Source organism: Symphodus melops, assembly GCF_947650265.1.
Source record: "Symphodus melops genome assembly, chromosome: 1".
NCBI lineage: Eukaryota > Metazoa > Chordata > Actinopteri > Labriformes > Labridae > Symphodus > Symphodus melops.
Genome location: NC_136691.1, coordinates 44,639,165 through 44,665,876, shown reverse-complemented (window position 1 = coordinate 44,665,876; position 26,712 = coordinate 44,639,165). Strand labels below are relative to the sequence as shown.

Sequence of the window (26,712 nt, the reverse complement as noted above, 5' to 3'; positions counted from 1 at the left end):
TCTATTTCCTGCCACTACCGTCAGCGTGTCATTAAAATGTCATCTCATCTGATAAGGTGACAGCTTATTGCATCCTTAAGGTCACACACACACACACACACACACACACACACACACACACACACACACACACACACACACACACACACACACACACACACACACACACACACACACACACACACACACACACACACACACACACACACACACACACACACACACACACACACACACACACACACACACCATCACTGTAGAAACGGATGCTAAGCTGCAACAGGGCGGAACTTGAGCTGTATGTAGGGAATTGGCTCATAGAGGCGGCAGGGGGCTGGTGGTGAATAATCCTGTAGGTTACCACAACATCACGGTCGCAGCGCAGCGGTTGACGTAGTTAAAAATATTTTCACACTGAAAGAAAGCTTGCTTCATTCAGTGATCTCTTGCATTCTCTTTAGGATCGATCGCTTGTTGATTGTCGGTTTTTACACATTTTGTTACACTGGTCTATTTTCAGTTTAATTAGAGAGAGAGACATTAATCATTCCCCCTGTGTGTCAGAGGAGCTCAAGACTTTAAGGTTACATTGCTGATCACAGTTCAACATCATCAGCCTGCATTTATTCAGACTGTCAAAGTGGAAACTAATATTCAGATTCTCCTCCCCTCCCTTCTTTATCTTTAAGGTTTACCATAAGAATATGTCCTTGATGTAAACACAGGTGACCACCCACTCTTATACCCTCTGTATATTTAATCCTGAAGGAGTACATGTTGTTTTACACGTTGCTAACCTTCGAAAATAAAGTCCCAGGAGATTTGAAAATGTTACCTTTGAAGCTGTGTCATAAGTTCACCAACGGGTCTCTCTATTGCACTTGAATATCAGACAGTGGAGCAGCAGCACTACACACACACACACACACACACGAAGACACACACACACACACGAAGACACACACACAGACACACACACACTATCCAGACCAAGCCCACCATAAAATCTCTGAGTCATTAAATGTAGAGAAGGGGATTGTGGATATGTTCAAGTTCATGTTACGCAGTTGAATGTTTGGAAGTAAATTAATAACTAGTTGTATTCCCATCGAGGAAATAATGAATCAGCGACACCTTTCAGAGGAAAGTTATAAAAAAAAAAAAAAAAAGTGCAGCATCCACACAATTCTGCTAACAAAGCTGCATTCTTCAATCAACCATGTCTTTTTAAGTGTTTATTACTATTGTATGAATTTTGAGAAAATCTGACCGTCACTTCGAGAGGCCTTAAGGCCTTTATCCACTGCGGTAAACCTCAAACTCCTCTCCTCATCTCTGTGTACACTTTAACTGAGGGCATTCTCATAACTGCTTACAGTAAATCTCTCTGCCAGGCTGTGAGCCAATGTAGTGTGTGTGTGTGTGTGTGTGTGTGTGTGCGTGTGTGTGTGTGTCCAGGTGCTGAAGCTTGTTGCCAACCCTCCCTCCAGCCAAGCCTACTTGGATGAGCTGCAGTGCCATTTCTTAGCCAAATGTCACACAACACCAACACCAGCACCATCACCACAACACTTCCAAACTCAGCCGACAGCAGCTGATCTGAGACCGGCTGGAATCGAGACACTCTGCGGGGCAACATCTTTTTACAAACCTGGCGCAGCGACTGCTAACAAAGTTAAGACCAAGTGATCCTTCATTATTACATCGTACAGTAGGATACGGATTCTGCAACAAAGACAGAGAGGAGATGACTCCTTACTCACTGTGCTCGGATAAACACAAAGTGTGAGTGTGTGTTTGGGGAGAGGGGGGGGGGGGTGTCTCTCTCTACTGTTTGTGACCTTGAGACACGATCCCTGAGAGAGGAAAAATAAATCCCTGCGGGGGGTTGGCGTCAGTGTGTGTGCGTCCTTCTGAGAAAGGGAGTTTGCACATGTGTGTGTGTGTGTGTGTTTTTGTTGTGCATGAGTGAGAGTGTAGACAGAGGAAAGAGGCAGCAGGGTGTGCAGCAGATGTAAAAGTGGGAAGTGTTTTTGATATCACAAAAAGTGTCTGATGTTATCAGGGGGAAAAAAACAAAAAAACTTTAATCCCAATGTGGTTGGGTGCTGTTTTTACTTCCAATTTGAATAAACAAAGCTTGTGTTTCTCTGTTTTCAAACCAAAAATGTCTCCAGGCTCACTAAATGGAAAATCGATTCAGTATCTCTTCTGCTCTCAGACAAAAACGCTTCCGGCCAAACACCAGCTTGAAATCTAAATCTAATACATATTTGATATCAAACACTCAGAACACGAGTTAGTGTGGCAGACAGACAGCCTAATAAAAATGACCCGATGCACACACAGCTGTATAAAGTCCGTTTCATTACCAGACAGTGGGTCTGCACATTATGGAGCCAGACAAAAAAAACGTGTTGTGAATGTTGTTAAGGTTTCTCCTCAGCTCTACATATTTCATTGTCACGCTGTGCAGCCGTGTTTAGATGCAGTGTTATTTTGCACTTTGCTAGATGTAATTAATCTGTTAGGTGACTGTCCAGCTACATCTTGCACTAAGAATATGCTTTGAAAGTCTCTGTCTGTAATTTTAGCAAAATAAACTAATAAATGAAGGAGGGGCTAAACAGACTGCAGATGTAAACAAAACCACACCGAATACTTTGGAGGGGTTTTCGACGGCTTGTGTTTCAGTCAGAATGAATTCAATCATAACTGGTCGTTCATGCCATGCCTACACCTCAAAGAGCTCAAAGGTCTAAACACGGCCTGACTGCTCACTTTAATCAGCCTGAATAAACACGGATAATAAAGTGTTCTCCTGTATCACTCTTAGGGTTTGTCACGAAGGGAAAGAATCCAGAACTTGTGTTCAAATCAAAAACACTCAGGTGGTTATACCTGTACGAAAGCGCCCAGAGCTCTTATGATTAGATAATGATATAAGTTAGTAATTCATATTTCACAACTCATTTGAGATTACACAGATCTTTAAATTGTTATTTTAGTTAAGCACACTCTAACCCAATCTCAAGTCTCAAAAATAGGCAGGAAGTTCTCTCATCCTATTTTTTTTTTTTTTCTTTCTATTATTTTATCTTTGGGGGAAATTGTTTCAGCTGACTCTCAGTTCCTCAGTGACAACAACAGAAGTGATTTGAGGACTTGAGTGTCCTACATTTCACACAAACCTTTCTTGAACTCCTCCAGCATGGAGTCCAGCTTGGTGTCGTGAAACACAAAGTGGACCGGATGGTTGTAGAACTTGGTGATGGTCTTGAGGGTGGTGCAGTCGTCCGGGTCCACGAAGGCCAGGTCCTTGACATAGAGGATGTCCACGATGTTGGACTTCTCGTCCTCGTACACAGGTATCCTGGTGTATCCACTCTCCATGATCTCGGACATGGTGTTGAAGTCCAACACGGCGTCGCTGTGGATCATGAAGCAGTCTCCGATTGCTGTCATGACATCCTCCACTGTTTTGGTCCTGAGCTCCAGCGCGCCCTGGATCATGTTCAGCTCCTCCTTCACCAGGTCGTTGTAAGGCTCGGTGACTTTCAGCATCTCCACCAGCTTCTCCCGGTTGTACACGGTGCCGATCTCTTGACCCAGCACGCAGTCCAGGAGCTTACTGATAGGCCAGGATAAGGGGAAAGTTAACAACATGAACAACTTGGTGACCATGATGGTGTTCGCTCCAACTGCAAGTCCGTGTCGGGAGCACAGCGCCTGCGGGACGATCTCGCCGAAAATAACGATGCCCACCGTGGAGGCGACCACAGCGCCCAGCCCGGAGCCGATCAGGTCGTCCAGGAGGATGGTGAGTGTGGTATTGACCAGGACGTTACCGAGGAGCAGCGAGCACAGCAGATAGTTCCCCTTCCTGCGGATGGGCTCGATCTTCCCCGCGTACTTCTTTTCCTTCTCGGTGCCGCAGTTCTGCACGATGCGCAGCTCCATCGGGTCCAGCGCCATCAGCCCCAGGTTGAGCCCACTGAACATGCCGGACAGCACCAGCAAGAAGGCGATCAGGATCACCTGGAGCCATATGGGCAGCAGGGACTTTTTCTCCTCCACCACCCGCAGTCTGCCGTCTTTGTCGTCCAGCAGGTACCACTCCTTGTCCTGGGGGTCCTGGATGCACAAACCGAACACCTTCACCACTTCGCTCTTGCGGAGCTGCTTGATCCGGAGGCTGACCACCCCGGAGGTGTTCTGGTTTCGTACATCCATGGACCCCTTCACTACTAAATCCTTGGTGATATCGGGACAAGTCCTATTATAAGGGAGAATGATAGCGCCGAAAGCGTCATCCTCTTTATCGCTGGAGTAAAGTTCCGTGAAGCCGACAATCTTGGAGCAGTCTGGGGATAAGTTAAGCCCATAGAACCGGAGGAGAGTGTCGCTACCCTCGGTCACCTGAATAACTCCTTTCTCGGTGGTCTCTGCCGGCGTGTCGCTCTTCTCCAGCCTGTAGCCCAGTATCCGAGGGGGGATTCTCGTCTCCGAAACGGCCGCCTCGGCTCCACTGCCCACAAAAACACAAGAAAACACGAAAAAAGTCAGCGTAAACCTCCGTCCACTCGAGTCTATCGCCATGTTTGTTTCGCTCTATGCGAATAGGGGGAACTGACGTCACCTACTAGTTTCCACGCGCCCACCCCTCTCATTTGCATACCAGCAAACCTCGATTTTTTTTTCTAGCCAATCACAAGAGGAAACGTCACTTAACGAGATTGACCGAGCCCCCCTGAATTTAAAGTTTTAAGCGAGACTGGTATATTTTCATTTAAGGTGGACTGTTTCCTTTTTTTATATCGCTCATGACTTTTTAACTGATTTATTTGAACAATTTTTAAAGTAGTTTTAATTCACATGCAAGTAGCCTACTCAAACATCTTGATTGATTTTTTTCTTTAATAGCAATTGAAATTGACTGTAAAAATCAACAATTACAAAACTTTGTATTCATTAAAGACATCAGATAGGTAAAGATCTCTGAATTTAATTTAGAAAAAAGCAGAATTTTAAACACGCCTGTTTGCTATAATGAAAAAAGTATTGCTCTACTTTACATAGCTCAATGTTGTTCCTCTTCCACTCTCTGAAGGTGATACTTTGATTGTTTAAGAAATAAATAATGTGAATCTTGAATAAGCGAGATATACAAAGCAAATGTCTGTCACGTTGCAAACGACAATATCATTAGAGGTGTAGGCTACACTGCCTGACAAAGAAGTGATGGCATCATTTTAATTTGAAAAAGACTAAAATTACGATATTAGAGGACAATAACTTTAAACATTATTTACCAACATTGAAAAATGAACAATAACCAGGACATACAGACACAGGGCTTAGAATACTGAGATTTATTTTGAGTACAGAACCTATTTTGAAATATCGTTGTATGACAGTGTTTGTTGAGGATATAGCGCCATCTTGTGGTGAGTTTTCCACAAAGTACAGACTCATAAACTGGTTGTTTTTGGTACTATAGTGTGTTTTATGTTTGCTACATGAGGGTGGTATTTACTTTTGACAAGGAAATCACAACCCCTTCAACAATTAAAAAGCCACATCTTTTTTGGACCCGAAAAGCATGAAGGTCTGTGTAGGCTATGTATTAAAAGGACCAAGGAAATATCAGAAGATATACCAGAATCAAGATATAATCAATGATTCTGTAGTCATTTACATTTAACTTAATATATCTGATAATTTGTATTCAATATAAATGTGTCCTACACTCTTTGGCAATTATTTAAAAACTTTGAAACAAAAATGTTTGAGACAGTGTCTGCTTATTTTGGTTACATTACATATAATATTTATGTTTATGTTCTAAATTAAGAGAAGTTTTAATAAATCCAACTCAAAATAATTAGCCAGTTTTTATTTGATGAGCACTTCCTGTTATGTTGTGCCTTTTTTCTTCTTTTGAATTCAGCAGCTATCATCTAGTCACAAGACATAAAGAAAGTGTGGATGATTTAACTCAACAATTTCATTTGGTTGACAAAGGTAACAAGAGTTATTTTATACTGTAATGTTAATGACAACTTGTGGGTGTATGCTACAGATAATGGCAGAAAAGTAAATAAATGCACATTATGTTAATGTAGAAAGAATGAAAGACTGAGGGAAGAGAGAAACACTCCTGTGTCAAAGACAGGATTGTAAGAAGAAGGGGATAGAAAGATCAGTAAAGGAAGAGAAGGAAAAGGGTGGGTTAAGTCAGGAGAGTAAGGAGAAAGAGTAGTAAGAAAGTTGAGAAGGAGAAGAAAAGGCCAGGGAGGGAAAAGTAGAGGACGATATGAAGAAAGAGGAGATATATCAGGATCAAGAGGAGTCCAAGGATCCCAATGTCAACTTATTTTCAAGACACTAATTTGGATCTAAGAAAGCAAGAGATCCAATGACAAACCCTACAAGAAGAAACAGTTTATCACATCTGGCAGTAAGAAAATCTATTTTCATACCATCAGACAAAATGTTATAAACGTAGAAACTTGTTAATGTTTATATAACGGTGCATGCTACTTTTAAGTCATTTATGGTACTCGGAGGGGGATAGCTTCTGGTTTCAAAAGGGAAGCAAAAAACTTGCATAATGTCTAATAGCCAGTAGAGGGAGACTACTGTCTTTAAAACAGGTCAAGTAGTATAAAACCATCAAAACATTAATTTACTGAAACTTTGCAAGCAAGTGTTGGAGAGACCTTTGAGCGCACACTATCAGACATGGTCTATATACACCTGAATTTGTCTGGTTAGATGATAAATGTCTGTCGATGGATCCCTTCCCCTGCTGACATCAGCTACAAAAAAAGGTCTGTTTCCTCTTCCCCAGTCCTCAAGTTGACTGTGGTGTACTAGAAATTCTCCTGACGCAACAAAAAGCAAAGTTCTCTTTTGCCTCTGAAACTATGAATAAAAGTTCAAAAAAAAAAAAAAAAAGCCCCATGTCTGTTTTTTTTTTATAATAGTACATTTTGACAAAGGCAAAACCAAGCAATTAACCTGAATGTGGGAAAAACTGAAGCTGGGAGAAGAAAATATGTAAGTTTCTCAAAAGGTTTGGAAAAGTCTTTATTGTTTTAAGTTTCCACATTCATAAAGATTGATCTCATCAGCAACAAAAGTTGACTTTCAGATTGAACATTCAGCTGTTTATTGTGTTGAACCTCTGTGGGGAATCCAACAAAGCTGAATCTACACACAAACTTGCACACAAACCTTCTCCTGAATTGCAAAGAGCATCCAGTGTCATCATAAAAATGATCCGTATTATGGTAAAGAATTTGAAATGGGAAATTAATGGATTGATTACTGTCAAGAACTTTTATGTCATCATTGATGAAATTAGGACAACATAAAAGTAAATACAGCAGTACAACAAAGAAATAGGAGCATTTGCAAGATATACCTGAGTCACATGGCAATTCTGACCTGTCTGTCGTCTACCTTTTGAGGCCATGTTTGGTACAGTTACTATGGCTGGCCAGTAGGTGCCAGTACATAGGTTGAGCCAATTAACATTCACAAAGTGGCTGATGTGAAACCATTTCATGAAACCAAAATCTATAGCATAATAAGTAATTGGCCTTTGAATGGCTGTCCGCAGTGACAAAGAAGCATGAAAGGGTTTATAACAAATATACAAAGAAACAAGTGGGAATTCATTAAATTGGCATTATTAATAGCAATAATTTTCATTGTTTTTGTTGTTTAATTAGATCATTTTAAAGCATGATTACAGCTTATTAAATCAAAAAACAGCCTACCTAATTTTAGACTTTAAATATTGTTGGCTAATACTTTTTTAGTTAACATAAGGCCTAATTTACGGTTATTGTTACTCAGAAAGAAACAGCATTGTTAAGGTTTCATTTTGATTGTGTTATTTTCAAACAATCCATTATGTTAAGAAGAAAACAAAAAGATCACGAACAGAAGCCTGCAAATGTCTCCATAGCCACAGCTAAAAATGATTCAGCAATTCTGTTCCTGTGCTTTTACTTTAGTACTTTTAGGCTGCTGTAGGCTATGTTCTCCTGCTTGTAAATTCTTGTTTGATTTTAAAGTGAATTAATTTGAGCTTGCTATACGGGTGACCACAAAGTCCGTGTGAACAGTCGAACATCGGGAGGACATTTTTTATGTCGTCTCTACTCGTGCTGTCTTCCCACGTTAGACTAATGAGCATTTCCGCATTTTGACGCAAGAAAACTTTTATTTGTCACAGACTTGCGCAATATACGCTTCGCTCTCAAACAAAGGGAGGAGTAGAGAGAAAGAGAGGAGGGGAGATCATTAGGGAGGGAGGGGAAGAGGAGAGGCGAGTGGTGGGGGAGCCAGGAAGAAAACATTAGCCCTAGTTTCTTCTTGGAGTTTTGAGATTTTTTTCTTGCTGGATTCCTTTGAATCAACCGGGACGCAGGGGCAGGACGCACGGTAAGAGGACGCACTGACTCTTGCTATTTAACCGACTTCTGAGAGGTCAAGGTGAAAGGGATAAGGGGAAGGTTGGTTGACATGCTTGGATGGATTTTGGTGAAGAAAGGGCAGAGATGGAAGAGGACTTGAGAGAGGCAGACAGGCGAACAGGAAGCTTGTAGTGAATAGTTGAGCGGTGTCTCCCCACTCTCATCGTCTCTGCTGCCCTCCAGGGAATTAAAACAAACTGGAAAGTAACGGAAAGAAGAAGAGACACGTTTTAAGAGGGCGAAGAAGGTTGGAAACTTCAGCAAACTCCGCTGCTTCACTTTCTTTATTTTAGAAACGAGTTAAACTCACTGTGTCCTCTCACAACAACACGAGTAACTCTAGTTCCTTTTTAGGGCTTTTTAGTTGCGCACAATTCGGCTAAACTTATCTTAAATATTATTTTCATCCGTGATATCCTATTGGAAAATGTGTTTTGTAGTTTTTTTTTTGTGACTTTTTTGTTCGACTTGCACATGGTTGTTTTGTTCTTTCAGCGTGAGTTTACTTCACATTTAGGCTCCTCACAGCTGAGGTTTCCAGTCTTGTGCGGTGAAGGTAAAGATGACATCTTTATGAACAGGAAGAGAGAAGACGAGAGGAGGATGCTTATGACAGGTCGTCTAGACCATTTCAGTCTACATATGCACAGTTTGTTTATCAGTGATGAATGATGAGTACTTTCGTTATCCGGAAGACAGTGAAGTACTCATAATCAAACATCTCCTGCAGTCTTTTGTATTCAGAGAGATGAGAGTGAGAGTATTGTATTTCATGTTGTACTTTTTAGGCTATATTACTTTACTTAACACAGTTTCTAATAATGAGGTAGGCCTATAACACTTTTATTCCATCCCATTTGAAAGCATAGGCCCTAGTACTATTGACTACATTAAAATCTCCTAAAAACAGTTAGCCTACGCTGTAGATTCAATGTAATAAAATATCCAGGAATATGTGAAGTATAGGCTAGTTAGCTAATCTATTGTTAAAGCACTTTATAACTTGTTTTTGAGCAGTGCTTTATAATTAGAGTTGTTATTATTATTATTGTTAACTCCTTTTTTTCCCCCCAAAAAAGTGTTGCTTAAATGCATACAGAAAATCATTAATGCAATGCACTAAATCAGTAATATTATTGTGAAATTTTAATAAAGGCCTATCTGGTCAGTATAGCTAGAAATTAACAGTGAAGCAGGACTGGTAATATTTACAGACAGGGTGTGGATTATAATTTTCTGTCAAGGCAACCTGTCAAGTTTGTCTGGTGGTCAACTATGGTCCCATTTCCAGTTGCCATATTAGGTTTTTAGACAAATATACAATTCTGGTATTAAAACAACAACAACAACAAAACGATGTTAATACCTGTATCAATACCTGTTTTGATACCACGGCAACACAACCAACACGTTTCCCAACATGCTCCCTCTTTTTCTCACACCAGCAATGTGTTGTATATGACTGATGACCTTAAGCTTTTTTAAAGCTCCATTATATTTGGACACTACTGGTCATCAAAATAATGGAGATTGAATCGTTTTAAAACTATATCAAAAAGTATCAAAGCAACATTTTTTGAGCGCCAAAGTGTTAAGACTTCAACAGAGGGTTTTACAACCAAAGAGTTGTCAACACAGTGGCTACTTCCACTTAATTCAGTCAGTTAATGGGACCATCAAACAAGCAGATCAACATGACCATTGTCTGAGCTGTACTCTTGGCAAGACCAAAACTCAATATAACCCAAACAGAAGATCTGAAAAGGTCATGTAAATTAATTTAATCTGTACTTTCCCAGAAGTGCAAAAATGTATTTAATCAGGGTCAAAAATCAAATTTTGATTGTTTAATGGACTGATGAGACCCATACCGAATTCTTTATGAAACAGGCAGGAGAATATTAGGCAAAAAAAAGGTCAATCAAAATGTCAGCATTTTATCAGGTAAGATGAGAGGAGGAGCGGCTCTGTGGCCTGAGAGGTCAGGTAAATTATTCAAAGGTTGATTGTTTGGGTCTTTTGGTGCGGCGCTCGAAGAGCCATTGAAGTATTGTGTCCTTGTGTCATAACTGCAGCTCACTTTCCCATTTGTGCTTTGTTAACGTTTGTCATCTGTGAGAAAAAGGTCTCAACAGACATCTCTATTTATACAAACATCCAAATCCAAAATCAGTTCAGTTTTTACATCTTCTAAATGTGATAATTCCCTTTATTTTCTCTTTTAATGAGATGAATGAGAAAAAAATGAGAGCTCAAACTGAAAATGTCCTCATTCACTCACAGACATTTCTACTGACTAACTATCATTAATCAGTAACCAACATTTTGGAAAGCACATCAGTCGGATGCCTTTGTTTGGTTTATTTAACCTACTTTTTCACTCACATCGAAACTTCGTCTGTGGTCAATGAAAAGTGTTATAGGTGACCGATATAAAGGATCACAAAATGAACAAACAGTAGAGTGGTTGAAGAAATACTTTTAGTTCAATAAAACCAACAATGGCATTAATATAACTTACTATATAACGAATTTGAAGTTTCATATTTATAACTAAAAATATAATGGAAGTTATTATTTCAAGAAGACATTATTTCTCACTCAGTATGGGAACACATTACCTGATGGAGACCCAGGTGTGACTGTGATGCATTGACACCATGTCACCAATCAGATGAAGCCAAAGTTAACTATAAATTACCTTCAGATTAATGGGTGCCAATTAAGCATTTAAAAAAAAAAAAGCTTCAGGAATCAGAAGGAACATGTTGCAGATAGAAGAAGAAGATATACTTTATTATTCCCTTGAGGTGAAATTCAGTTTTAGACTGTTATTGAGACATGCTTTACACACAGGCTGAAACATATGCACAAAAAGGATCTCATGGACATGCATTAATGGAGAGATTACAGAGTGAGGGGGTTGCCCACAACAAGCTATATATAAGATATGGCTAACTTAACGTTCATGATATCTCAGTTTTCATATCTATCGCTTTGAAATGCTCATTATGAAATATGAGATAGATGGATGGATAGATAGAGGATCAGTGACGTAGGGTGATCTCTTCTGATTGACTGAGTGAGGATCACATGCTTCTCGACCTTACTGAGGTGCAGAAGGCAGGCCATATGTAATGTTTGTGGAAATTACCAAAAAGTCACTTACCCTGTGAAGGGTTAAGGCGTCCAGACAATAAGGTCAAACCAGGCATAATTAAGGTGATTGTATTAAACAATGTAATCACACGTTGTACAATTTTCTAACATCACGTAGACCTTAATATGTACATAAAAAAACACAGTTATCTGGTTTTTTTTGTATTCACATACATTGACACCATGTCACCAATCAGTAATATGGCAGAAAGATATGACGTTGCAACTTCAGCCGTTTACAATAACGTATATGTATGAACGAATAGTAACAGCATTTCAACACAATAGACCTTTTGGTTGAGGATTTTTACATTCACAACATCAAAAAGTGTATACATTTAAAGCATACAGTCTGTCTGTGCAACTCAAACTATATAGACATCTACAAGAAAACTGTGAGATCCAGGTATGAGTGAGATGAGCTGTGGTTGAACGTGGTCAAGGGAAAACCTCCCCCCTTTCTGAGTCTGACTCATAGCTGTACATGTATGACCTAAATCCAAAATCTATTCAAAAATACAGGTTTTGATTCCTCTTTCATGTCTACAGTATGCTGTTGTGTCTTAAACGGTTTTTTAGAACAGAGCATCTTTACTCACTATCTTGTGAAAGCATAATCAATTACTTGCAAATCTAATTTTTTACTTTAAAAAAAAGATAGCCAACTTTTTCTGTGGTGTGTCGCTCATCAGCAGTGCTGCATGTCTGTAGGACACTGTTCTGATGACAATGATGGTAACGTACAGTACAGCTTTTGTAAAAACCGGAGCTTGCTTCAGCAGCCACTTTCACAACCTTTTGCAAATCAGCTCTCAACTATGTTGCATCTTCCTCACACACCTTTTCCACTCTTGTACTGCGCTGTTGTTCACAATTATGGTTGTTTGAACTTTAGCTGGGTAAATGCCATCAGCCGAGAGAAGCGTTCCATAAAAACATTTTCCAGCCCCCAATTCATTTATAGCAGGTTAATCTCTGCTCTGGTTGTACCATGTGCTAATCGGGCCAGCAAACTATTTCTTGAATTTCCCTCGGGATCAATAAAGTATCTATCTATCTATCTATCTATCTATCTATCTATCTATCTATCTATCTATCTATCTATCTATCTATCTATCTATCTATCTATCTATCTATCTATCTATCTATCTATCTATCTATCTATCTATCTATCTATCTATCTATCTATCTATCTATCTATCTATCTATCTATCTATGTGTTTCCTGCCTCACCTGGTTTCTCCTCGTCTTCACGTTCATTTGGTTAAAGGGATACTTCACCTGATGAAACATGAATCTGTTTTGAAATTGGGTCAAATGTAGTAGAAATGTGAAATACATGTTAAAGTTAGTGCATTCTTGTCCGAAAAAAGGCAGAAAGTGTATTTTTGGCTTATGTAGATGAAGGACAACAACTCCCAGAATGCACAGCACCGCAGGCCACTCCCACTGAAGCAACACTCTATTTACAGTCTTGTCGTCTACGGCCCTTTTCTTTACAAATTCCGAAATTTCAGAAGGAATTGGCATCTTAGAAATTCCTGGCAGCACAAGGACTCTCTGTCTGTGTCTAAAGGTAAAAAGTGAGAGCACCAACACCAGCAGTCCAACCCAGCTCGAGCCGGCCCTGGCAGCAGCGCCTCCTGTTCCTCCATCTGCCTCAACTGCTCGTCGCTATATAGCCACAAATATCTGATTTGAGCACAAGACCTTCAAAATCCCCTTCATCCATATCAGTTTGAGGTTGAAACATACATTTTTCGCCATAGTCGGTTCTTCTAAGCTTTCTACTGTTAGCATAGCTTCCTAGCAAGATGGCGGGTGTTGCTTTTAGATTCTGGCAGTGAGGTCCCACCCACTGATCTTGTAATAATTCTGTAGCTAAAAACTGAATTTCCCCTCGTGGGATTAATAAAGTGTAAATTATTATAGCTTCAGTTGGTAGAAAACATGAGGAACTAGCAATGTAGTTTACCCCCCTTTAACCAAAACAGCCTCTGATGACGCAAAGTGGCGATTTTTGTCACAGGAGGCTCCTTTTCAGACAAGAAATGCAGAGCTTTCCCATCAACAGCTTAAATTGTTTCTTTTATACTGCGTTGCATTTTTAAGTAGTTGTATGACATTAACAGTTTTGTCAAAAGCATGGTTTCTGTGTTGATTCACTGCTTCTCTTTTTAAGGATTGTTTTTGACAGGAGCAGCTCTTACGAGCAATTAGCAAGAAGTTGCTGACACTGATTTCCTGCTATTGTTGAGTCATTGTAACTGATTTTTGTGCTAAAATGGGAATTCTGATGTGATGAAACAACACAGAGATACAATTTTAAGACTAACAGCATTTGCGAAACATTTGCATTTCTTAGGATTTCCTCTCCTGCCTTTGGAGAGAAAATCTAAATGATGAACTAGGCCGTGATATCTTTGATCAAGTCACAATTTTGGTTTTTAATCTGTGCTACCGAAAAATACATTTCCTCCCCACCCTTCCTCTGTAAGGTGGTGTTATCAGCTGTGACATTGTCTGATGATCTGAGGCTTTCAGTAATATTTCAGGATGTAACCACAAAAGAAATGCTTCTTTCTTTCCTCTGCGGCTGCAAGTAACAACTATTCTAATTATGGATTACTCAACATATTGATTAATTGACTGATCATTTGTTTAAAAATGTGACAGTCTGAAAATGATCAGTCAATTAGACATTTTCTTTCATGTAGGACCAATGGAATAAAAGAACGTGATCATTGGTAATGCTCAATATTAGACAATGATCTAACAGTTATAAATTAGGTGGCTCTATTGCTAAGGCTTGATGAGTTGTAAAAAAGTACATTGCAGTGTGTGTTCTGTTATTATTCTATTATTAGCTTGCAGCCTGATAAGAGAAGTACCTGATGATAGAGATGCAACAGAAAACGTTGACAGGTGTATTTTGGAACAATGAGCTGTCTTGAAACCAAACCCAAACTCAGAGGATTTAATTTAAGATACTAAGAAAAAAACCAACCTGTGAATACTTTAGAAATGGTGCTAAAAGTTTCATAATAGTTTTGTCCGAGTTTTAAACGCTTCATAAAGGAGCTCTCTCAGAAGTCATTCTGTGAGGAAACGTTTTTTTTTTTTTGTTTTTTTTTAAAGATTTATTTTTGGCCTTTTTGCCTTTATTGATAGGACACTGGATAGAGTAGGAAACAGGGAGAGAGTGGGGAGAGACATGCGGGAAAGTGGCCACAGGCCGGACGCGAACCCGGGCCGCCCGCGCGAGGAGCAGAGCCTCGCAACATGGTGCGCGCGCTGCCGCTGCGCTATCGGCGCCACCGAGGAAACGTTTTAAGAAGGCTTTATGAAGATCTATTAGGCACAGGTCCCATGTAGGCACATAGGATCACAGGGGCCCTGCGCCAGAGCCTCTGTTGAGACTGACTGTTCACATTTCTCATACAAGATATGATTACAAAGGGACAAACAGCAGGCAAAAAAACATCCAAAGAAGCACAGGATGACCACAAAATGAGACACGATCTGTATTCAGAAGAATGACTAAGACACAAATGTGACCATGAAAACATTTAAACAAACACTTAATGAACGTTTTAGGGCTTTCACACAAACTCCTTAAAACAATTAATGGAGGAGCTGTTTTTTTTCTAACTACAAAGAAGGGAGAAGAGCCTGAAAGACACTTGACAAAGCACAAGGACAGACAGCTACAACAAGGGAAGAAGCAAAAACTAAAAGGACTCTCATAACAACTTAAAGATGAAACAATAGTTTATATTGTTTATTCTGAAGAGCGTCTCTGCTTGTGCCAGAGTAACATTAACTAAGTGTATGGCCTCGGCCTTATCTCCTTGTTGTAAACAGACCTCCTTGATGTTTGCTGTTACACTAAACACACACACTGCTGAAAACAGAGCGACTGCGAGCTACGGGACTGTAAAAGTGGAAACGCTTGAAAAAAGGGTTTGATAATTTGGGAGGAAGTCTTCATTACCTGACTCACTAAAGTTAAATAGGCAAAATGATCATGAAGTTATGTCGTCCTGACTCAATGATCGTATGCTGTGCATGATATCATTATCCAGAACATGATTAATAATTAGGAATTGCTGTATGATGATAATGTTTAAGGGCCACATATTGTGTTTGCTGTACCATGTTGTGTCTCATGGTATCATAGCGTATCTTATCATGAGTCACTCTGTGAGTGGCTTTTTAAAGATTTTGTTTTTCAAGTGAAGCAGTACAGTCATTTATTTTTTTTATTTTGTATTTCATTGAAAGTGTTCCCAGTGATCCCGATATAAAAATACTCATCAATCTCCATAAAGCTTCCAGACAAATCAAGTGAATAGTAGTAGTTTGCATGATCTTCAGATGAAGAAAACTCTAGTCGTAGCAGTTTTTGGAGTTTCAGTGTAGATAACTCTTTTTGAACTAAAGAAACACTAAAGGGATTCTGTGCATTTTGACACCAACACACTATGGATGCACACACTCACTCAGAGGAAAAGCTTCTTTCTTTAGCTCCAAACGAGCGGTCAGTTCAGAGAATAGAGCTCTGTTCGTCTGAGAAACCAGAGATCACTAATCGGACAAGACACTCATTCATGTGTGTGACCTTTGACCTTTTAATCCAGTCACAGGTGACTGTAACACTCCGCTACAGTTACACATCTTTGTTTGCCTGAAATAGCTTTAATGTCACTGTTAGGTGTGGGTGTGTGTGTGTGTGTGTGTGTGTGTGTGTGTGTGTGACTAAAATCTGACTTAGTAGGGCTGCAACGGAACCACTAACCTAGAACCTCTGAAGTGTAGGGCTTTCTTCCTGGACTCATACTTCTCCTCTTGTTAGATGTAGCTGGTGTTTTTTCCATTATCTGCTGAAACGAAACGTACATAGAGACTATCCTGTCAACTGAAACATAATGATCTTTGGTTTTGGAGTCTAAAGTAAAACAAAACTGTCTTACGATACATGTCGAACATTATATGCAGATAACAAGAACTTCTAGCCACCTTTTTGGTTCACTCAAGAGCTGTTCAGGTCTCACTAGAGACAGTTTTTATCTGTTGTGTTTCATCTGAAAAGTTCAGTTTCAATTCAAACATCTCCCTAAACATTTAACAGCCCACACTATTTAACATTCATGATGATGACTGAAGTAAGTTAAATGCCATTTGCCTCTTGCTTAGTTGCAGAATAAACCTTTTAGTAAGTTAACTTGATGTTTTACAGTGCAATTAAAGAGGAACTGTTTGTTTTAGGTATTTTACTATGGTGAAACTGTGTCATACAGCAGGCGCTTACTCTGTCTTGACTTATATTTATATATTATGTTTACATTACCTCATGAGGAACATACAGACACTTTCATGCGCACATAGAAACAATGATGCAGACAAAACATGGTGTTCTTTCAGAGCCGAGGCATCCTTGTTTAAACACTTTCTTTGACAAACACATCTGGAAGGTATTTATAGCTGCAGCACTGACGTCACCTTGGCAACCAATGCCAAGGGGTGTAATGTGTTCCTGTACGGGAATCCTCAACATGGACTGAGAGCACTCACACACACAAAGACATACTTTCCCCCACCTCTTAATTATTTGTCCTTAATTGATTTTTGCTCTGGTGAGTTTTCTGATTAACTTTATTTCTTGATATATATGTCTTCTCTAATGCACACAAAAACACACACACACACACACACACACACACACACACACACACACACATACACACACACACACATACACAGACACACACACACACACGTTCAAAGGAACTCAAAAACGTAAACATGAAGGAAATGACTTAAAATAGATTTGTTCCTCAGGTGGTCCCTCTTCATTTATCTGTCATTTGTCAGTGGAGCTGACATGGGTGCTACAAATAAAAAGTAACTTATTGTTAATGTGAAACTTTTTTTGGTTTCTTGATGGACATTCAATTGCTTTATTTCATAGCTTTATACCAACAAATGTAAAAACAAGGGGATTGATCCTCTTGACCTCAGCCATTGGCCCTGAAATATATGTGTCAAAAAATGTACACAGACACTGATATCGAATCAGTGTTCACAAATTGAAATCACAGTTATTCATGAATTGACTACAAGCTTGCTCCATAGAAATAATACAACTTTTCCGAGCGGCTGCACAAAATGTTTCATAACATTGAATACAATGAATGAATTGTCTTAAATAGAGAAATTCGCTCTTTAGATTAAAGCTGTTCTGCTTTTTCCTAGTTTTTTTTTTCTTTTATGAAGTTCAATATTTTCTTATTTGGCCTTTTGGGGATTGACAGCTGGTGCAGCCAGACACGCCGCAGCAGCCACAGATGACTCCTGATGAGTAATAACTTTGTGTTCATGGCTCTGGTGGAGACTCCGCTGCATACCAACAGCCACCTCTCAGTCCCATCATCACTCAGCTGAGAGACAGAACACAGGGGCTGTGCTGGGCTCTTCATTTTAAACTCTTTACTGTCAGAAGGAGTAGATAGCTGAATGACTGGATGCCTAAGAGGGGAGCCTCCCTCTGACTCATTCTGCCCTTCATGGGAAAAACATTAAGTGGCTGATGCAAACCTGAAGCAAAGTGAAAGCTCCACTGTCCCTTTTCAAATAGAAATGAATACTCATGTATCAACCAAAAGTAGACACAAAGCTGAAAAACAGAACAACCTCCGCTCTTCTTTTTTTTAAGCAGTTTTCATAACATGCGTGTTTTCGTCATGAACCTTTGACATCACACATTCTTAGACATTAGATAACTTGTATGATAACTTTGTTCACAAGTTTAGGTGCTTCTTAAAAAGTGAAACTTCAAATCCTCAACATTTAAACAGATAGAGACACAAAATAAGAACAGAGAAATATGTAGAAGCATTCAGACTTTTGTGAACAGTACAGGTAAGTACAAAGAAAAAATTCAAGAGCAAGATGAGATGAGAAAGCCAAAAGTTTGTGTTTTTAAAGGAATTCCAAAGAAGAATCGGATTTATTCAGACTTATTTCTGCAAAGCTTAAATGTTTTACTTTCCCTGCATAGTTTTTCCAGACTCACATTTGTTTTGAAAAACAGCTGTACTCTCTACTTCCTCGATTACACCTTAAAAAGCCTGGGCATGGCTGGAGAATGATTACCTCATAGAGCACATTATGGAAAATGTCCTGATGGCAGCTGGCAGGTACTCAGTCATTCACACTTTACCAGCAGAGAGGTTTAAAGTCCCAGCTTCTAAGAGAAAGTGGATGTATGAGTGTATGAGTGAGAGTTTATTATCTTGGTAGGAAAATAGAAAATTATGTGAGACAGATTTGTCCTTTTACTAAACAGCATTTTTTTCTGCTCCTCCACAGATTTTTGTGATGGATAGATAGAGAACAAGGAGGGGAAGATGTCGTTCTTTGCGAACTGTGCGAGGAAAAAAGAGAGAGGTAGGACTTTCATTGATGCTTTTATGCACTTTTATTCTGGATGTTAATACACAGCTGTAAACGGAAACATTTTAACTAGTAACAATTGAGCTTTCTGTTGGGTAGCATGAACTTTTAAGATTTTATTGTCCAGATGATCTTAAATATCGTAATACTCCTACTAGTTGATGTATAAAGATTTTAGTTATTACATTTACATAATGTTTTGAGTACAATGGTGATAGAATTGAACATTTCTAATAAATCTCAGCTTGGACAATGCAATTATTCCTATAACTTTATTGTTATCACAATATGAGCATTCAAAATACAATAATCAGTATTATGTAACTGTTAAGCAGGCATAATGTTTACTTGTGTATTTCTCTCTTTACAAAAGGTTGATTGATAACCATTAAATTACATTTATTTCGGAAGATAAAAACTGAAACTTAGAGATGTATCTAAGGTGAAAATTATCCAATGAAGTCATAACCTTTTAATTAAAACCTGAAAGAAGTGTGTAACAAATGTTAAGACTTTCCAGTGGACAGATAAAGCCCTGATTGTGCTTTTATGGGTTTGGTTTCTGTTATTTTTTTATGTTCTCTTAAAGAAATATACAACAATGATTTTTATTTCTCTTTGCAAATCAGAGCTGGAGAGGAAGCTGCGCGCAAACGACCGCGAGTACAACCTCCCCTTTCAATATGCAGTAAGTAAGAAAATGTCTTTCTTCTGAAAGAAACACAGGATGAGCAGATAATGAGGCCAACATACATTTTACCACAGTTTACTACTTGATGTGGTCAGTGGGTTTACAAGAGAAATTCATCTTTGGTTTGTGTCTGGCTGTGACTGTGTGGATGATGTCTGGAAACAAGTCATGAGCCAAAGTCAAATATCATTTATTTACAAAGGAAAATAAAAAAGTAGAAAAAATATGTTTGGACAATTACACAAGAAGAGAAGGATATAAGACACTGAAATGAAAAAATGATGTTGTAAAAACAGGAATCATATTCTCGCTTCATCAGACAATTAGGACATGAAAGAGTTGAAATAATACCCATGAAAACAAAATTACTTTTAAGCTTTATGAGAGTCAAACAGAGTACAAGAGTACTTATACACTTAACAGATTACCAAAACAAATCATTCAGGTCACACATCCAGATGTGTAACGTAAACACATACTGTCCTATAGAAACACTGAGATGCACACACTATTTTTGTAACTTTACAAGAATTAAAACACAATGTTAAACTGTAAAACCTGAAACAGACAAATAATGGAAAATAAAAATACTACATATGATCTTTAAGGTCATGATCATCCCATCACGTGTAAACTCCTTTTTCATGCTTTTGTACAACCAAATCAACTCATCCGGTCCGTGGGTGGTTTTGTTAGCAAATAGATGCAGAGAATAAAGTGAGTGAGACAGAGCTAGAGTTTCCAGCATTTACTGAAAAGATCCACCTGGTCAGGACCACACGCCTCCCACTAGATCTTACAGTCATGATGACAAACATCTGGCTCAGGAATTCTGCACAACCCAATGAAATGTTTTGAACAGAAAAACATCCAACATTTGTGGAAATGTTTCATTAAGGACACATTTTAAGCAAGCAGGTGTATTAAACAAGTAGTCTGTGCATTCTAGCTAGAGTTAAAATGGGAAAAGCTACTTACTCTGGTCATGTCTGCCAAAGGAAAGGAAATGAATTGCACCTTCAAGGCAGGAGTTGGCCAAAAAAACGGAATTATATGACAGGGTCAAATTTGATTTGAGGTGGAAAATTTTTCAGCCGCACAGACAGAAAAACATTGAGAAATCAGGGGTAGGTAGTGAGTTTCCCTTTTCATATCTGAAATACCTGAACTCTGAGGCCCATCTGACAAAGTGTGTTTAAAGCCTCTGTCTCATATACTCATCCACCATAATCTACCATCTATCTGCATGTTAACACTCCAATCTGAAACTGAATTTATGCCCTTGGATATTCAAAGGACCTCAAACATAAGGTCATGTTTGTTCAAGCCCATCATCAGTCTTACCATGTCTGATGTAAAAAAGCCAGATTTCCATCAAACGTTACATCAAACATTTATGGATTTATATTAACCCAGTCCACCGAAGTTGCACATATTTACCACAACATGCCAAATACCAGACTGTTTTCCATCAGGTTGTGTCTGTTTTGCATCCAGTAAAATGGATGTTGTGTTTCACTCATTTGGTTGTTTGAAAGCAGCTATCAGAAGTAGTTTTTTGTGAATGATGTAAAAAGATATATTGTGATCTTAGATTATACATTTGAATCATTTTTAAATCGTCAACGTTATTTTGATTGATAATGATCTTTCAGTGACATCTAAATACTGAAACAGCCTACACAACTTTATCTGTAAAGTGAATGCATATAGGCTAGTACTCTGGTGTTAAGGATATTTAATATGTGGGATGATAAATGCCAAATTCATTTGTAACTTAACTTAATTGAACACTGGTCTGCTTTAAAATATATTTATTCTAAATATTCTAAAATATCCAGTTGACCCAATGTTGATTGTGTCATTACTTAGTATGTGGCCACTTGCTGGCAGTGGTATGAGCTGTTAGCCCAATTAGAAAATGTTGGAAATGTTTATTGAATAAATTACCTTTTTTTTTCTACTTTAAATCAACAAACTGTCTGATATTTACTTCAGCCGTTTATTTATTTATCATACCAAAGTAGATGCCTTTTGCATAGCACTGCCAGCCTTTTTAACTTGGTACAGATGATTTGTAAGGGAAAAGGAAACCATCATCTGTATTCAAAAAGTAACCATGGACAACAGTAAGTAACACTGTTTCTCTGGCTCTCTCTCTCTTCACCTTTTTAGACAAACGCAATCAAGACCAACAAGTACAACGTTTTCACCTTCCTACCTCTTAACCTCTTTGAGCAGTTCCAAAGGATTGCTAACGCCTACTTCCTGTTTTTGCTGGTGCTCCAGGTGAGGAATACAAACACACACACACACACACACACACACTCACGCAGGCAGAGTCAGGCAAGGCTACCTTCAAGCTGTCAAACAGAAGTTATGAAACATGTACCAGTAATATAATTCTTGATAGAAAAAACAAACAAATTAGATTAAGTCATTTGTAAATGATGTACATATTGGCAACAAAGATTTTAAAATAATGTTAACTTTAAAAACAAATTTTACTCTGTTGGAAAAAATGTTAAGTAGTTTGGTATTTGAGCGGCTCGGTTACGGCTAAAATCATCACAATTATTTTCTGATTGATTTGGAGATCACGGTTATTAAACACAAATACTCTTACTCTTGTGTTCAAGCTGCACCACATGCCTTTATCAAGCCTAACACTCTCAACACTTTTAACAATCTGATCATTTTTAGAAGAAAAGAAAAAAAGTTAGAAAATGTTTTTAAGGTTGTGCTCTCCAAAATACAACAACGAACACTTTCATTCACAACAAAAGACAAAACCAAGGGACAACACTGCATGTGGAACAGTAATCATTTCATCTCCATTATCTTGTCTACATCATCGTGGCAAGCCAAAATCGAGATTGACGGATGCAAAATGCTGCAAATGCATGGTCATTACCAGCTAGGATATCCGGCTATCCATCTTGTTTTAGTGTCAATGACTTTTGTCAACAAGTTAATGAAAATAAGGTTAAATTTACAGTTTTACATAGCCTCATGTTTTTCTTTTGCATTTTTCTACATCTCCATTGCACATTTTTTTAAACTGTTGTTGTATGTGGGAATTGTCTTAAATGTGATCTTTTTTTTGACTAAAGGTGTTTTTCTACACATTTCTTATGAGATGAGATGAGATGAGATTCAACTTTATTGTCATTACACATATACAAGTATAGTGCAACGAAATGAGGTTTGGCATCTCACCAGAAGTGCAAATAAGCAGAAAGTGCAAGAGTTCGTGCTAAATATGTACAGTGATTATAACATTTACAGATGTGGTTAAAGAAAAGTGAATTATTAAGTATATATGGCTGGATGGATTATTGGGATGCTATAAATATAAATAAATGCTATAAAGTTTATTTGTCATATTTATGTAAAGCACTTTGTTACTTTTGTTACTTTTGTCAGTAAAAAGCACTGTTTAAATAGTTTTACTTACGTACGTTGTTTAGCTCCTAGAGTCAGAAAATAACCACAGTGTTTTCGCACCTTTCTAAACGTGAAAACCAACACATCCCTTGTGAGCGTCTGCATTCTCTCACAGTGTACAAAACCGGACGTGAAAGAATCAAGTGCAATAAGATTAAGGAAGAGCCGTCGAGCAGAGGAAATTGCCTCAGAAAACAGTCATATTTCAAAACAGAGGCTGTCTGCAGTCTCTTTTTTGAAGGAACTTGATGGTTTTTTAATGAATTTTGTGCAACATTTCATTTATCTCAATAAAACATGTTTTCTCTCTCAGACTAATCACAGTTGCCTGTAAACCTCAGCCTTCTCTTTATGTGAGAATATCTTCTCCTTTGTTGTCGTGTATATTCTTGGTTTTTGTGTGTTTTTGAGGTACAAAAGTGAAACCTGAAAACCTTAAACTGAAGCATTCTTATGCAGTTTTTTAAACACGTATTTGTTTCTCAGGTGATTCCTCAGATCTCCTCTCTGTCCTGGTTTACCACTGTTGTTCCTCTCGTCCTCGTGCTGACGGTCACTGCTGCCAAGGATGCCACTGACGATATTGTAAGCACATTTCCAGAACTCATCTGATTGAGCAGATCTATCTGTCTGTCTGTCTGTCTGTCTGTCTGTCTGTCTGTCTGTCTGTCTGTCTGTCTGTCTGTCTGTCTGTCTGTCTGTCTGTCTGTCTGTCTGTCTGTCTGTCTGTCTGTCTGTCTAAAGCAGCATGATGCAGGTACAAGTTTAATAACCACTGGCTTTAAACAGAATAGCTTTACTTCCTTTTTAATTCCTCTAAACATGAGTGGACAGGTAGATACATACTGTTCCATAAAGTCAGAAAAAAATGATTTGACAGACATTATAGTCCTGCAACATACACAGATTCTGCATTTTTCCCCCAACAAACTTTTTATTCATTAATTGTATTGTTGCCGTACAGAGGTTTTCAATAATTACAACAACCTGCATCCAAAAATATCTGCCTACCTTACCTTTAAAATGTTTTAAAGTGAAGTTTCCCGTGTCCTTTTACTTAACCACTTCTTCTCTCTTAAAAAAATCATGACATGACCTGTTTTACAGGATGAGAAAAGGAAAACTATTCAGTATTACGAAAAACAAGTACAGAAAAAACATTTATAAAAAGCTAGTCACTTTCATTATATCTTAAGTAAACTATATGTAATGATGTTGAAAACTATTTTGTGGTCAAACTGTGGAATAAAACAGACTCAGCAGCATTGTGTGTCTTTTGTGTTATCTTGTGCTCGGTGGGAAAAACGTCAGCAGTCTCCCGTTCAAAACATTTCACACTGTACTTAGCTGACGTTATCTCATTTCCACTGTCAAACCAAGTGTCAGATTAGGCTTAACTAAGTTCTCTCTTTATTCAGTCAGTTTTAAGCTCTGTTTGTTTCAGCCTGCCGTTTTGTTTCCATTGTTTTAAGAAGAGATTGGCTAATAGATAACATTTGAATATCAACATCCAACTTTCCTTTACATTCAACTTGCATTCAGCCTCTGTGAGAAATGTATTGTTTGTGTTGATCTTGGCACTCGGCTCATCCTGTCTTGTTCTAGTGTAAGTCGTCTTTTTCTCATGAAAAATCTTGTAAAATAGAAACAAAAACTGTTCGTCACCACTTCTGACACTGACATGACCTCAGTGTTTAGAGTAATTAAAACTCACCATACGCTGAATAAATGATCAATCTTGTTGTTGATGGCTGAGTTTGATTTTAAAGTCATAGAGATGAAAAAAGTCTCATGAGAGCTTTAAGTTAAGTGATTTGTCTCTTTTCTGCATTAGAGTCGCTCAAGAGACTATTTCATCAGTTGATTCTTTAAAAACATGGTGTTGACACAAATGATGTCATTGTGGAATTGAAACTTGATAAGAAATAACAAAAATTCCCCTCCAACCGCGACACACAGACGACCTGAACTGCTTGTTCTTTAGGACAGATAAAATTGTACATTGATGAAAATCAAAGGAAAATTACTTTTCTTTTCGATTAAGCTGTCAAGGTCAGTTGTGTTTGTGTGTGTGTGTGTGTGTGTGTGTGTGTGTGTGTGTGTGTGTGTTCGTTTGTTTCTGTGTGTTTGGCACCAAACCACCACAAGGAAATGAGTGCTGGCAGGGTTTAAACATTAGCTGGTGGAGGAGAACAGGAGTCCTTTTGTGTGGCAGTGTTAGTCATCCTGAATGTTCCTTATCGTTACCCATCTTTACCCATCAGTTCCCTGAGTGAGGTCACTGGGTGGTTTCAGGCTTGATTTGATCTCAGCTCACTTACAGAAACTCAACACTGACCATATATGGCCAGGTGGATGACCTTGCGAAAAAAAAGTGCTGAAATAGCTGACACCAGGATTTAAAAAGATGCTAACAAGCTAACACCTACTGAACTATGCAGGAAGGTTTTATTTTTCTTATATTTTAATCTTTGGGTCAATTATTTTACATACAATAATATGATCAGGAGAAGTTTTTTTTCCAACTTTATATCAGACAGAATGTGTCATTGTCCATTTTAAGGTTTTCTTTAAGACATTCGTAGGCTATTTTCTTTTTATAAAAGAGCAGAGAACGAAATTGTTTCGCATCATTTAATAATGTAAAAAATGTCCCTTTATATTTTAAACCTCTGGGTAAGTTTTCAATCAAACAGCGTAACAGTTCTCATTGGTAGAAATACATACACACATTTGGAGCAACACAAAAACATTGTACATCCTAAAAATCAAAAGGCAAAACATATATTTCATGTTTCATATATATATAATTGGCTTACTATAATGTACCTACAGCATTTATATAACTGGCTTACTATAATGTACCTACAGCATTTATATAACTGGCTTACTATAATGTACTTACAGCACACATGGATCATTTAGTACAGAACATTTTTAATTTTTGATGGAAAGGGAAACCACATGTCATCACCAGCTGTCTCACAGAGTCTCTAGTGCCGCCTCTGTGACTCCACCATCTAAATAGAAGGATGAAAACAAAGAACAGATTTAATCATGTTGTAAAGTTGAACTTCCTCTTTTGTATAAAAAAAACCCAACCTTTTTTTTTGATACATCTGCACCACAGTGTTTTTATGACACAGATTCAGTCATTGAATTGAAGCTTGTTTTAAAAGTTGTTGTTTTTTTGTTTTTTTTCCAGAATCGCCACAGGAGCGACAATCAAGTCAACAACAGAAAAGCTGAAGTTCTTATTGATAGAAAGTAAGTTTGGTCGTATGCTATGAATCATGGGAAGTACACTAGTGCTTATTTATACAAGGTTTTATGTAGCCTTCTCCATGTTTTGTGTATTTGTAGGGGCACCATCCTTTAACTTTTCTTTACATGTCGGTGTCACTCAGGGAATCTTATCAGTTCTGAGGAATTTTGTTCGAAGGAGCCTGAAAAGAACCATCGCACTTACCT

At 38.3% G+C, this 26,712-nt stretch overlaps 2 protein-coding genes across 5 annotated transcripts in view; one reads left to right on the top strand and one right to left on the bottom strand.

Annotated features, from left to right (window-relative positions):
- The window catches only part of LOC306828607 (metal transporter CNNM4), a 35,571-nt gene extending 30,946 nt beyond the window's left edge, over nt 1–4,625 (bottom strand). Inside the window, exon 1 of the mRNA XM_079351129.1 lies at nt 3,192–4,625. Within this exon, the coding sequence (XP_079207255.1) occupies nt 3,192–4,599 (1,408 nt within the window). The 5' untranslated portion in view covers nt 4,600–4,625. The remainder of the gene's footprint in view (nt 1–3,191) is intronic.
- Nucleotides 4,626–8,347: 3,722 nt separating this feature from the next.
- The window catches only part of LOC306828532 (phospholipid-transporting ATPase ID-like), a 31,079-nt gene continuing 12,714 nt past the window's right edge, over nt 8,348–26,712 (top strand). Inside the window, exons 1-7 of one of the 4 annotated variants that reach the window (XM_079351050.1) lie at nt 8,348–8,457; nt 17,490–17,552; nt 19,020–19,097; nt 19,733–19,791; nt 21,970–22,083; nt 23,728–23,826; nt 26,447–26,508. In XM_079351050.1, coding sequence (XP_079207176.1) covers nt 19,058–19,097; nt 19,733–19,791; nt 21,970–22,083; nt 23,728–23,826; nt 26,447–26,508 — 374 coding nt within the window. In that variant the 5' untranslated portion in view covers nt 8,348–8,457; nt 17,490–17,552; nt 19,020–19,057. Of the gene's footprint in view, nt 8,458–8,590; nt 8,737–17,489; nt 17,553–18,647; nt 18,848–19,019; nt 19,098–19,732; nt 19,792–21,969; nt 22,084–23,727; nt 23,827–26,446; nt 26,509–26,712 lie in introns of those variants that run through there. The other 3 variants (XM_079351049.1, XM_079351052.1, XM_079351051.1) reach the window with 3 other exon arrangements.